General features: G+C 32.7%; 1 protein-coding gene across 2 annotated transcripts in view; it reads right to left on the reverse strand.

Moving 5' to 3' along the window:
• The window catches only part of TLK1 (tousled like kinase 1), a 121,934-nt gene that overhangs the window by 18,315 nt on the left and 88,703 nt on the right, over nt 1-14,916 (reverse strand). For both annotated transcript variants that reach the window (XM_037523523.2, XM_037523522.2), the window contains one exon: nt 9,978-10,044. In XM_037523523.2, the coding sequence (XP_037379420.1) occupies nt 9,978-10,044 (67 nt within the window). The remainder of the gene's footprint in view (nt 1-9,977; nt 10,045-14,916) is intronic.

Consider the following 14,916-nt stretch of genomic DNA (forward strand, 5'->3'; position numbering starts at 1 on the left):
TAGTTTTAATTAAAAAAAGACAATATCCTATGAGACTGAATAATTAAAGTTCATTATAATGACATGAACTACATTAGAAAGCTTTGGAACAATAAACTCAAATCACAATTTATTTACACCATAGTACATAGAAAGTGGTAATTTTTTTCTCTTCCTTATTAAGAATAGGAAGGTTTGTTGCCTTAAAACTTGTCATTAATTTCATTCTTATACATTTAGGGAGCTACTAAACATCTGTTTTGCTGATGGAATTTTAAATCTGATAAAATTGTGAAATACCTATTAAAAATACCAATTGAAAAACTTGTTTTCATCTTCATCTGAAACTGTGGAATAAGGATACTATTCAACAATGAATTTATAGAAATTAAATTTCAATGTGTCATAAATATGTAATTACAAGTTTCAACTAGATTATTGATACATACAGCAGCATGTTTTATAATTTTGGTAATCTTCAGTGTCTATATAATGATAACCAATTTCAAAAGATATTTTTTAAGTATAATATGTCAGTAAAGTAAGCTTTCTATTACCCCATAAATTGATTATAAATTGACAAATATGTCCCATAAAATTTCACAAAAAAGCAAAGCACTTCAGTTTGAATTGTTAAGTTTACAAGAAAAATAATATCAGAGGAACTAGGGGGGAAAAAGCTGGATCTTAAGCATTTAAGAGGATGTGGCAAGGGAAGCTGACTATAACCCAGTCTCATATACAGAAACAAATACTCTAAGAAATTTCTCTCAAATTCCATTGAAAAAAGCATATATGCTATTATGGACTGAAGGTTTGTGTTCTCTCAAAATGCATATGTTTGATTACTATAATGGTACCAGGAGATGGGTCTTGGGAGGTAATTAGAATACGATTGGGTGATGGTGAGAGCCTTAAGATGGGATTAGTGGCTTTATGAGAGATTCCTTTGCCCCTCCCATGGGAGCAGAGAGAGGAGGCCAAGTGAGAACTTGAGAAGGCAGCTGTGTGCAGACCAGAAAGAGAGCCTCACTTAGCAGCTGAGTCCTGTTGGACCTTGATCTTGGGCTTCCAGCCTTCAGAACTGTGAGAAATAAATTTCTTCTGTTTAAGTTACCCATCTATGATTATTTGTGGCTGCAGATAGCTTCACAGGTTGGGTCTTAACCCCTTGCACCACCAGGGAGGCCCAGTCTATGGTTATTTGTTATGGCAGTTCAAGTAGACTGATACACTTACTTTTAGGCAAATGCTAGGGCAATACTGCTTAGTAGCCCTTTTTCCTAATAGAAAGAGGCTTGGTGCAGTTTTGGCTTGACCCCAGGTGATAATAATCTAGGATGCAGTAGGTTCAACAACCAAATTTATCTTTAGGACAATTCATTTCCAAAGATCTATCCTTCAGGTAACACTCTTCTTGCTTGGGATTGACCTTAACTTGTGGGCAATCTTCAGAATAAATCTTTTTTTCAGAGGGTTCAGGAGGGGCAAGGATGACTTAGGTTCCAACTGACTTAAATCTGTTACAGAATGGAATCCTCAAAAGCATGGCAAAGCTAGGCCAGATTGCCAAAATATAAGAGCTAAATTGTGTTGAGTAAGAATAACAAGTTTAAATCCTTGGCTTACCCACTAGCTGAGCAGTAGGTAAGCCCTGAAGAAACAAAGGCTGGAAAGTAATTGTTCTCAAAGGCAATTATGGTATAGAAGGGATATGAGTAAGAACAGAGAGAGAGAGGTAGGTTTGATAGTCAAATATAATAAAAGGATGTGGCTCTTTTCTGTTTAAACAAAGAGAGAAAGCATTGGACAATTCAACAGTAAAAACTGCAGCTGTTTTAACAGTATTTCAAAATAAGCTTTACTATTCTTTATTATGTCAAAAAAAAGAAAAAAAAAAACCCACAAGTCACACCAGTATACAACAGATCTCAATACTGCCTCACTGTTCAAATAACCTATAAACACACCTTCCAAAATTTTAACTTAAAAATTTGTATTGGGAAGGTAAATTCTACAGCAATTAACAAAACAATCTGTCACTCACCATTATGTTCAGCATAGAAATGTGCTTTCTATTTGTAATCAAAGTCTCTTCTGGCAACTCACTATCCCCTTAGCTCAATGTTCTAAGCCAAAACCAAGTTACAACAATCTAGGATCGCTACAAAATGCAAGGTTAAAACTGGTAAGTGGATCTGGGGTATTTTTGAGCATTTCACATAATGGTGATTTTAAAATGGGCAATTATTAAAAGACAAGTGGGGCATGTAAGCATCAATGCCAAAAAGCTTAGCTATAAAATGCTTTTTCACATGTAAAACTGATATATTTCCCGGGTGGGGGGAACAAAAACATATTAAGATAGCAAACCTGAAAGTATATTACATGTTATTCATACCAAAAACTCAATTTTGAACAGGTGCCTTTCTATAAAACCCTGATAAGATAGAAAATATTTTGATATACTGCTCTCATTTTGCCTGTACTCTATTACGGTTGGCAAAAGGGGAGAAATTTGAGTATTTATGAAGACAATGGAGAGAAACACATTGCTTTGAAGAGTCTACTCAATAGCAGAGTAACATTACTTGTCTAGGAAAATTAGTTCAGAATGAGGTTTCAAAAAGCTTAACAGCAAATTTATCTAGTAACATGAACAGCATTAATTACTCAAAAGGTAGTATCCCCAGGTCTTCAAATTGTTTTAACTTCACAAACTATTTATAATGTCATTCTAAAAGTTTGTCACCAATAAAGGCAAAATTATCAAAGGACACAATTAAAAGCTAAAGGAAAGAAAGGTCAGTGCACAGAGTAAGAATTAAGTAGAAATTATTACCAACTGACTTCAAATTTATATCTACTTTATGTCCCCAGATTATTTCTATTATATGCTTTCCCATATCTTAAATATGGGTATGAAAGAGTGAAACCAACAGAAACGTGACCCAACTGACCAACAAACAAAATAACCCACGTAGACAAAGTAGGTGTATATTTACAGAGATCAGTTTTGAAACAACTGCCTGCATCCTATTTCCCTGTGGGGATGATTATACAAGGAAAAGGAGAAGTTACGAAATTCCTGTTATTTTCTTCTTTTCCTAACTATGAAAATGCTCCCTCTGCTCCCATCCCCAATCACTGAGCTGGTTATTTCTGATAAGAGCATACTGTACCCCCTCAGGTGTGTTTAAGTGGCTTAGATAATTATTTTTGAACCTTAATGTCTTCTTTTCTATTAATTTCCTTCTTTTTGGGTGAGGTGGAGGTGTGTGGTGTTTTGTTTTATCGTCAAAAAGCATACATACATTTATTGAAACCCCTAACTGAGAATAACTGGTAAAATGGGCATGTTTTGATTCTCTGAGTTCCCTCATTCTATTTAAACCAAACCAACCATTATCTTTTTCCAGCAGCAAATAAATGTAACAATTTGAGTACTTAAGTACTTAAATGTACTTCTTGAAGAAAAAACAAGTAACAGCTGCTGTATGAGGGGGTGAAATTCCTTGATACTGAACACTAACCCAGGTGCTGACACCAAACCTTCACACATACAAATACAATATTTTCTTACAATATATTGTGGCTCTTCTCCCAGGTTCTGCTCCCTTTTAACTTCTTCCAAGATTTTGTTGGGTTCGATATATTTTTTAAGTATAAAAAGATTTAACTTCTTACAGAAGAATGCGAAGAGCACAGTCTTTTAGATTTTCTTTACAACTATGCATATAAATGGTAGGGAATTATAGTTCTAATTGGAAAAGGTTGTTGATCACAAAACTCTTCTTTTTTTGTGAATCAGTTATCTTTACAATGAATTTACAAATCTGAATTAAACAGGACTCTAACCAGTGGCTAACATGATTTCTAAAATTTTTTCCAAAATTAAAAAAATTCCATTGCCCATACAACTAGATTGATATTAAAAACTATAGAAGTAAAATACATTCTACCTCTAAATTTCTATTTTGACACATGAGAATCATCTATTACCAAGTTAAGCCTATTGGATTATAAATGGTTAAACAAGAGCTAGGAATGTATCTGTAGGTCCATAATGAGAGTAAGATGCAGAATATAAATACTGGAAGCTTTCTTATCTACAGAGTTCCATGATCTCTCACCACAATCATCTTTTATAGGATACTACTCATTTTAAAATGGGAAACTACAGTAAAATTTAGAAATTTAGAATTTCAACATTGTTCTAAGCACCTTTCTTGCCCACACATGCCAAGGAGTCAGGAAAGTTATAACTCTCTTCATGGGTCTAATGGTGGCTTTTTTGTGTGTAGTGTATTTTCACCAAAATTCCACTGAAAACTACTGCTTACACATGAAGTGTCTTGCGTTATATTCTAGAAGAACATAATGTAAAATGTCATTGGCTTTAATTGAGAGAAGAATTTCCAAAAGATTTCTTCTAGTCATGGCCATAAATATTAAGGTGAACACAAAGATTAAAAGATTAAGTCCTCTAGCACTATATTATCCACTACTTTCACATTTTTATTCAAACCTCAAGTGACAAGAAATGTCACATATGCAAACTTTGTCTATGTGATCACACTAAGGACTGGATAAGTCAGATGACAATGGTATTCTAGAAAGAAAGACCAAAGGAGATATCAAACTTCAAAAATATTTGGGGGTCAATTCACCTAAGACCAATGCCCTGTATTCGCCACTGTTCAAAAGGCTTGTAGACAATCCACTGTCTTCCATTTCAACTAGTTGCATGGTCCACTGTGAAGGAGTGAGAAAAGAGCTGTGTGCTTGTTCTTGACCTGTAAAGATTTCATCATGGGAGATTAATACTGATGCTGCTGCTGCCTGCTACTGGTTGTTTCGCTTTGCAGGTGCCAATATCGGTCAGAGAACAGGATTTCAGTGGCAGAGTTGTTGCTATACTGTTATCTCTTCAGAACGGAGGCACAAGGAGAGATGAATGCCACATCGCAAGGAGCAAAGGAGAGAGAGAGAAAGAAATGGTGTCAGGTGGCATGTTGGATGCGGTTTTTGTTTTAGTAGAGATTGAGATGACTGCAAATTGTTTAGCTGATTCCTTCCGTTTGCAAAAGATACATTTGTGTTCGTGCTGATGATTCTTGACTAATCCTGTTTCAATTATAAACTGGTTATGTTTTACAAAAACAGATTCTGGCACTTTTATTCAGGATTTATAAATCTCTCACAAGCACATGTGCGCATGTGCACACATGCACACAGCAAAACACATACACTAGAGTCAATCCCTATACACCATTTAATATTCCATACTGAGATGTCAAATCTATATGCATTCTCTCCAACCAATCAAGTATTTAAAATCTAGAAGACCACAAAACTTGAATACTAAAAAATAAAGAGCAACAAATACCCTCATGCTGGTCACATCACAAACCAAAGATAATTTTCCAAGGATTTTAAAAAGATTTGTGTTACTTTATTAACAATCCTTGAAAAGCACATCCATATAGTTTTTCTTCTATTCTAGAATAACAACCTGACTATAAAATAACAACCTAGAGGAACTTCTCAACTCACAAGGATAAGTTGCTGTCCCATAACTAGAATATATCAAATACTGGTATCAAAACAGCATCAATCGTTATATGGCTTGATCATTTCCTTAAATTCATCGATTCCACATTGACACAGGTATATAAAGTGAAATAGCAGCTTTATCTCAAAGGACTCACTTTTTAAATATAAGAAATTACTCCCATTGCCCTTATTTTTTTTTAGAGATTTTATTTCTGCATAGAACTGGGGTGCAGCCAGAGGTGCAGAGGGTGAGAAGATTTACCAGAGACAGAATGGGTAGGAGAACAGGCAGATCTACTGAAATACACTGCTGAGGGGAGCAGTGGGCAAGACAGGAGAGGTCTGCTGTGAGATTGGGTAGCTCCCTGGTGGGGGATCATACTCAGCTAGTAGCAATGACAGCACTGAGATTTAATCCCTAAGCCACCAGGGAGGCCCCCCATTGCCTTTAGTATGTGCTAATTTGGGAAGTCTGTATATAACTGCTAGCAGGAAAAAGGTGTATGTTTCTTTTTAATTTTAGGAATAATTTATAGTCTCCATGATTTTGATTATATAGTTCTTTTTTTTCTATTCTGCTAAATCCTTAAAACTATAAAAAAGGTAAAATTACATGAGTATTTACACTTTCTACAAAAAATGTTGTTTCTTTTGACCTTTAAAAACAAATTTAGAGTGAAAAGCAATATACTAACAGAAAATATCCTAGTAGGTACACCAATCACTAACTGAATACCCAAGAAAAAAGTAATGTATGAGAAAGAGAATGTGTGAAAATCTGACTGTTCCCCTGTGTCTGCTATGAAAATGAAATTGCATGTTTCCAAAAATGTTTAATGAAAAGCAAACATCCCTACTGCTCTGAGCGATGTAAATAAAGTTAAAATGAAATAATTCTGCTGAATACAAAGAATCAACCTGTTTTTCATCTACAACAAAGTAATTACAGGAATAAAGTATATGGGTATTGCCACTGAAATAGTATTAAAAAGACACAAGTTTTCGCTTTGACAGTTACTAGCTGTATTAATTTAGACAAAGAGTATACAGATCTTGGTCTTCAAAAAGTTAACATTAATGTTCACCTTAGAATGGACTTCAAAGTACATGTATTACATAATTCTCCTAAAATAAGAATGCGAATCATGCCTGGATCAGGCAGAGTAAGGAAATAAATCACTCTGTGAATGAATGAACAATGACTGCATAAACTGATAATAACTAAAACATTAAATACTAAGAATTCCTGATATTACAAAAAGGCAATTTTGCAGTGATTTTCCAAATCTCAGAAGACAAAACTAATAATCCCTTAAGTAATTTTACATTTATTATTTGGTGGTAACTTGAAGTATCTATTTATATAGTCATGGACTTAATTTTTATGCTTTGGCTTAACTCTCATTCATTATTCTATCACACTAACAGCCATGGATTTATTATATTTGTAACCTTACAGAACAGCATAGAATGTGATGGGAACTTTATGGTTTATTCAATTATAAATATACTTTTTTTGTATATCAGTTTCCCTATTAAAATGTTAAGGATTATCATCATGAAATACAATGCATGCCTTAAATTATTCAAAAAAGGCAAATAAGTTTCCTAATCTCTATGCCCATATGGCATGTTGTTCCTCAACAAAGGATGCTTTATGCATCTGTACTAACAAAGTTAATCTTGTAATTCTGCTTTAATTCAAGCATTTTTATTAATGGGAGAGTCACCCTTGCTAATGCAAGAGTATGCCAGGTTCTAAGTCTAACCCCTACACTGACATACAACAGGTTAATTCCTGTGCAGGTTACATGGGACATTAAATATTCACAGAACAGGTCCAGTATGGTTGAAGCCACACAGTTACAAATTGGGGTACAGTTCATGTTAGCTTAATAAGCCAGAGCATAGGAAGTGATAAGTAGAGGTGCTAACATCTTTCCTCATAACTCAAGCTTGTTCTCTGGGTGTTAAAAAACTAAAAACCAATTTTTTTTTTTAAAAGAAAATGAATGACCCATTTTCCAATTGTGTTTTACAATGTCAAATATATATATATATTTTAAGATTTATTTATTTATGCATACAAGAGCTGGGGTGTAGGCCAGAGGCATGGGGGCGGGGGTGTGTGAGAGAGGATTCACCAGAGATAGAGCAGGGAGCAGAAGAAGCAGATCTACTGAAATACACTGCTGAAGGGAGCAGCAGGAAAAACAGGAGAGATCTGCTATGCCATCTGGGTTGGTTCCCTGGCTGGGGATCGAACTTGTGCTACAGAGGCTGCCGACAGCTTCATAGTGCTGAGACTTAACCCCTTGCACCACCAGGGAGGCCCCCCTCAAACAACATATTTTTAAAACATTTAAGTTTAATTTTAATTGCACAACTCAAAGAATAGTAAGCAGTGGTAAGTAGTAAACTATCTGTACTCTAGGTGACACCATTTGCTCAATTTTGCTCTCTGTATGTACGATTAGCAACTTTTTAAAAAATAAAGCATTCATTCTTCTCACTCAAAATTGTCTTTCAGAAGAAAATGTGAGAAAATAAGACATTATTTATCAGCATTATTAAACCATCCACTCTCTCAAAATAATCTGTTAGAGGTCAAAAAAAAGTAATGTTAGTTAAGAACATATGTTAGAAATCTGAAACTGCTCACTAAATGTGATAAAAATTAAAAAAAATAAAAGAGGAAAAAGATTATGGCAGGGATAATTATTAGAAAGAGTAAATATAAAAAAGGAGAAGTCAAACATTAGGAAAGAAGGTAACAGATTAGAAGATGTAATATTCTACAACAGATTACAACTACTTGTGTAATATCTAGACATTTATTATACCTCCCTTTAGGAAATAAATTTTAAAGAAATAGAATAGTTTCAAAGTATCCAAAAAGATTTAAGATCAACAAACACCGAATCTTCTTCTTAAGCCTTTTAAAACGTGAAGTATTTTCTGTAATACAAATAGTCAACTCCTAATTTAACTGCTTTATAATTTCAGGTTTTTATATAAATGATTTTCATAAAGACAAGTTAAATTTTATCATTAGCAAGAGTATTTTAAACTTTATAGGTGACAATAACACTCAGTTAAAACTCTTAGTATAATACTTAGCATATACTTAAAGTGTCCCATTATTATAAAAAGGCTGGTTAAAAGATAATTAATAAATTTTCATATAGGACATTAAACACAGGTCTCTATGAATTCACACAAATACTTGTGACTCTTTCTATACTACAAAATCTCTTCCCTTCTATAGGTCTATTACAACCCCATCTGTTACAGAGAATAAACTGAAGTCACTGTATCTCAAAGAACAGGAGAAATAGTCGATATTGTAATAGGACAGAGAACTTAAACAAAACAAAACAGTACATCATTTTAGAATTCATTATTCAAGTAGATTAGGCTGAAGCTTTGCTGAGCAAGGGCATAGACAGATATAATGCCTGCATTAGGCGAGAGTATGAAAATAAACCATTTAGTGAATGAGTGAGCAGTAATTTTTATATGTATGTGAAATATTTGTAATTTTTTCTGTTTCTTGTAATTAAATAGAGTGGTGTGAACCATGTTGAGGGCATTCTATAAACAAAACAGTAAACAGTTTGATAGCAGCCGCAACCAGTTTTACTTCATCCTATCCCAAGTTGATGACATTACAAATACTAGCTTCAATTAATTCACTAACTCAATTTTAGCTAAATTATACAGCGTATTAAAAAAAAAATTCACGTAATTTAACAAGAAGAAAGAATAAAAAACTGAGTCATAGAAAATGAATTTTATACCTGTCAGTAAAATTTTCAGGGGGAAAATCTACTCTTACTATTTCTTTGAAATTGAACTAGAAATATGAACTGTGAAAACAATGAACTGATTATAATTTACTATAATAATATATAGCAACATTTTTCTAAATCATATCACTTTATACTTTATAATCTTCTAAATTTTCCAATGTACATTTTAATTGAAACATTTAACTCAACTAAACATTCAACAGCTTAAAAATTAAGTCAAAAAACAAGCTAGCTATTTGTTTATAATTGCCATTTTAATTTATTATGAAATGGACAGAAACAATTTGGAATTTAACATTTCATTTAAAAAATGCAGCACTTTTTTTCAAGGCAACAGTATATAAACAAAATAATTTAAAGACCCTGCAGGTCTAGATCTGCCTACAAATGACTCCTCCACACACAGTAACATATCATTATCATCATCTCAATGGTTCTAACTTGCTACAAGATAAACATTATTTTGAATATACTCAATATAAAAATGCAACTTAATGCCCCGTATTTTTGTCTGAAAATTTTAATTTGGGTTCTCTTCTCAAGTTTTGAATTCTTCAATGACAGATTTATAACACAACTCTTCAAAGCTTCCAGTAACAAACTTAAAAACCCATTATATGCTTCACATACCTTTTTGAGATGTCCTAGTCTAAGTTTGAAAATTTCTTCCTGTTCATGATATTCTGCCAAAGTCAACCTGTCAAAATGAAATTGTAATTCTAGATATTAAGACTAATACTTATTTTTTAACAACCAGCAAAATAAGATAAAATTAATCAATGGGAATGCTAAAATGTTAACAACTTTCCAAGTATTGATACCAAATATTCTTTAAGATATTTTTCAGAATACAACTGATACTTATAGATGGAGCAAGTTACTATTCATATTAAATCAACTATTTAATGAGTACCATGTTCTAGAATTTAGATCATAAGAATACAATAAAAAAGACATTTCTCTTTACATTTTAATTTGAATTTATACTCTATAGTGGAGCTAAAGAGAAAAATTACTTAATGAAGAAAAAAATCTCAAATAACAGGTTACAAAGAAAACAACAAAGGGTGGTGTGATAATGACTAACTGTATTGTGCTAATTGGACTGGGTGTTAGGGAGGTGGTTTTGATCTAAACATCAAAAAGACCACCACAAAAGAATCTGGGGGAGTATGTTCTAGACACAGGTTACAGCAAGTGCAAAGGAGCTAAGATGGAAATAGGTTAGCATATAAGAAAAAAATATAAGCATCAGAACTAGTCACAGATGCTGTGAGCAGTAGGCAAGGTCAGCAGGCAGCCAGTAAATGTATAGACTTGCAAATCATTGCAAGAGGAATATCAGTCTAGTCTAGGCACTGGTTTAAATAAAAAAGGGAAAAAAATTTTCTCCTTTCTCTGCTTCCAGAGTTAGGCATGAACAAGCTAGATAAAGCTTAATAAATATAAGTACTTTATGGTTATTTTATCACTAATTTCTAATATAACTAAAAAATAACCAGTTTAACATATATAACCATAACAAGACATATACAGATTACATTTCCTAAGAAAACAGTTTTATATTCTGATAAAAGTGGAAGAAAAAGAAAAACTGCTCCACAACCAACAACTTCCATTTCATTTTTCCAATTTTGAAAAAAACGCTTTTCTCTGTTTTATGCAATCCCTTTTTATACATTTGTGTGTTCTGAGAGTCTCTGGTTAAACTCCTAAACCAGTTGTGATTTACTTATATTTGGTTCAGGTTCTTTAGTATCATTTAGAATAAATGCTAAGCATAAATAAGAGATATTCTGCAAGGTAGGGGGAGGAAAAGGGATCAAAACAGGGGAGAGAAGAGCACAAGGGACCATGGTGATTGTTTGCTGGTGGACTGGTGATGGGAATTTTACCAGGACTACACAATGATTGAAAAAATATAAATTAAAAAATAAATTATAAAAAAATAGAATGCGATTTCCTTCTAGCTAGATGTTATAAATCTACTAATTCTACACATACACAAAAGGTATTCAAAGGAAACAAATGAAAAACTCTTAAGAAATTCAGTATTTTACTAGAAATATTTTAAGATATAAATATCTAAAATAAATTAAATATACCCTAGTTTTAGGGTGAAACAGCTGCTGGGTTTTATTATACTAAACAGAGCAATAATTGATAGTGGCAGTAGTTGTTTATAGTAAATTGGAGAACTAAATGTTGTAGTGTGAATGTAGATGAAGTAGGAGAGGAGAAGTTGTTAAAAATAGTTTCAGAAATTAAAATTGACAATACCTCAACCCAGTAAGAAAAAGTTGTAGGAATGTTAGTTTAGGAATATACATATGCTATTAATAGAAATTTAATTACCTAATTAACAATTTCATGATTTCTTATTCTTAAAGTATGGTTTTAGGTCCACAGGTAGACGAAAGGATGGGATAAGAACTTATATTTTTAAAAATATGTAAATGTTTTATTTTCTATACAGAAATAAAATAGAATTCTATACTTTGTTTTTGACTGAGTTTAAAAGCACAGCTAAAGTCTGATATTCTTAAACTGAAATTAGTACACGAGTTTCCTGAAAATGTTTGAAAGTGTATTTTATTAAGAAGTTTGGCTATCATATAAAATTGCTAAGCTCCAAAACATACAAGTGGTTGGGAATTTCTGCATTTGGAGGGAAGATTATATTGTTGTCTTAAATTGTTAGTTTTCAATTGCTAATATCCTAGTGTTGTAATAAATTGGTGTCAATCCATCAAGTCCATCACAATTTAGTTCACTGAATATTGTTTGGTCAATTTTACAATGTAATGCATATTTGCTTTAATAGCATTCAGTCCCAATTGTTAAGATCTTTGTGTTGTGGTCCAAATACAAATCTTTCACATATCTATAGCTAAAGTAAATGTACACAAATAGTTCATTCCCAAATTTACACGGCACAGTGATACAACATTTTGATTACTCCAACTACAATCACTATATTAAACTTCAGAGTAAAAAATATATATATTTTATATATATATATATACACACATATATATTAACACATATTTACTAACTTCTCAATATTTGGGTTTGAAATATTAATAAGCAATATTTAAAGAGCGCACTAAATCCCTAGGCTACTGATTTTCTAAGGCAGTGATTCTCACCATTTTATAATCATGGATAACAACTAATAGCATGAAGGAAATTATAGACTCTACAGAAAAATTTCACAAATACATAATTTTACAGTTCAAAGTTATCCTTTTTCCAGGGACTTGTCTAACCAAACAGAATGCAAACACTAATACAGCTGATAGAGACATTTCTTACATTTCTCTCCATTTCCTTATCAGGAAGTAACTGCCATGTAGTAGCTTTCTAGAGATCTATGTCTACTTGCATTGATGAAAAATGTTTTTAGGTAAAATGCAAAATGTATTTAGAGAAGATGAAACTTCTTTAGAGAAACAGGGTTTTATTAAGTAGAATGAAAAGAGTTAAGTTAGGATAGTATTAATTTTAATGACTTTTAATTGTCACCATCAATGATTTTTAGCATGCTCAAAAAAATCCTATCCTCTTAACACAAGTCTTTTATTTAGTAAATAATTGATTGACAGATAATGTAGAACTCTCTGTTCTGTATATAGAGTCTGTATATGAATTATCTCTGAAAAGTTACATCATGGACTGAATTATTAGTATTTTACTATGTGCAAATATTTACATCTATTTATTTAACAGCATGCTAAAGCTCCTCATAAAGCTATTTGGTAGGTTTATATAAAACTTTAAGAAATCAAGAAATTTAAACTTCAAATACAAGTCTTAGATCACGTGTGTTTGGAAAATTCCAAACACAAAGTAAGTTTGAGTGAATAATTTTATTTTTAATTCAAAAACTGTTTTATAACAGTTAAACAGAAATATGGGATGATGACAAGTGAAAGGAACTGACTGAAATAACAGGAAAGAGAATACTCACTTTAAACAAAGTTGATAATTATTAAAGACATTCTCTTGAATGAGGAAACTAAACCTGAAGTCTCAAATTAAGAAACATAAGCTATGGGAAGTAACTATTAGAAGCATTTAAGGGGAAAAAAATAACAGCAAGCTCATTCATTTGAACACTTTAGCAAATCTTTGTTGAATATTTAATTATGAGCCATATATTGAGGACTTTTTTTAAATGAGGGAATGAGGGAGATGAGGCTAGTTTGTCTTTGAAGAGACCCCCAAACAAACTAGAAATAGAAGAGAACTTCCTCAACGTGATAAAAGGCATTTATAAAAATCCGTAACTAAGATCACACTTAATAGTGAAAGACTCAAAGTTTCCCCCTTAAGATCAGGCAAAAGACAAGGATGCTTTCATCACTGCTATTCCTTATTGTACTGCAAGTCCAACTAGAAAATTTCAGTAAGAAAAAGAAATGCACTGAAATTGGAAAGAAAGAACTAAAACTGTATTTGCAGATGACATAATTCTACATGTAGAAAATCTCAAAAAAAAAAAAAAGAAAAAACTATTAAACATAATAAATTCAGCAAAATTGTAGAGTCTGAGATCAATACACACAACAAAACCAGTTGTTTTTAGACACCATCATCAACGATCTAAAAAGGGTATTATTTTTACAACAGACTCCAAAAGAATAAAATAGGAATAAATTCAACCTAGGAGAGGGTACCTGTACACTAAAAACTACAAAACATTGCTAAAGAAATTAAAGAACACTGAAAGATGTCTATGTTCAAGGATTAGTGGGCTTAAAGCACTGTTAGGAGGGCAATCCTCCCCAAAGCATGCCACAAATTCAATGCGAACCAAATCCAGATCCAATCACAGATTCAATGTAGTAAGAATGGTTCATTCTGCTAAAATGGAAAAACTGATTCTTAAATTCATATGGAAATGCCAGGGGGCCCCAAACACAAAAATAATATTGGAAAAATAAAGTTAGAGGACTCATACTCTCTATTTCAAAATGCACCATAAAGTAATGGTCTGCGCTGTCATTAAAGATAGACATATATAGGCCAATGGGACAGAAGTGATTACCAAAATAAACTCAAATAATCCATCGCCAATTGTTTTTTGCCAAGATCATCCAATGAAGAATAGTCTCGTCAACAAACGGTGTTGGGACAAACAGATAGCCACATGTAAAAGAACGAAGCTGAACCCCTACTTTATAGGAAAAATTAAAACTGGATTAATGATCTACTTTTTTTTAAAGATTAATTTATTTATGCATACAAGAACTGTGGCACAGGCCAGAGGTGCAGGGGCTGAGATGATTCACCAGAGACAGAGTGGGGAGCAGAACAGACGAATCTACTGAAGTACACTGCTGAGGGGAGCATCAGTGAGACAGGAGAGGTCTGTTGCGCCATGTGGGTTAGCTCCCTGGTGGGGAATCAAACTCCTTGCAGGGACATAACCCCTTGTGCCAACAGGGAGGCCCTTAATGATCTTTAAAACTAAAAACTGCTAGAAGATAACGCAGGGTTTTCATGACTATGGATTTGTTAGATGACTCTTAGATTTGACAAAAGCAACAAAACAAAAGTACAAAAG

The sequence above is a fragment of the Talpa occidentalis genome, unplaced genomic scaffold (genome assembly GCF_014898055.3).
Source record: "Talpa occidentalis isolate TD23 unplaced genomic scaffold, MPIMG_talOcc4v2.1 talOcc4.3, whole genome shotgun sequence".
NCBI classification, from domain to species: domain Eukaryota; kingdom Metazoa; phylum Chordata; class Mammalia; order Eulipotyphla; family Talpidae; genus Talpa; species Talpa occidentalis.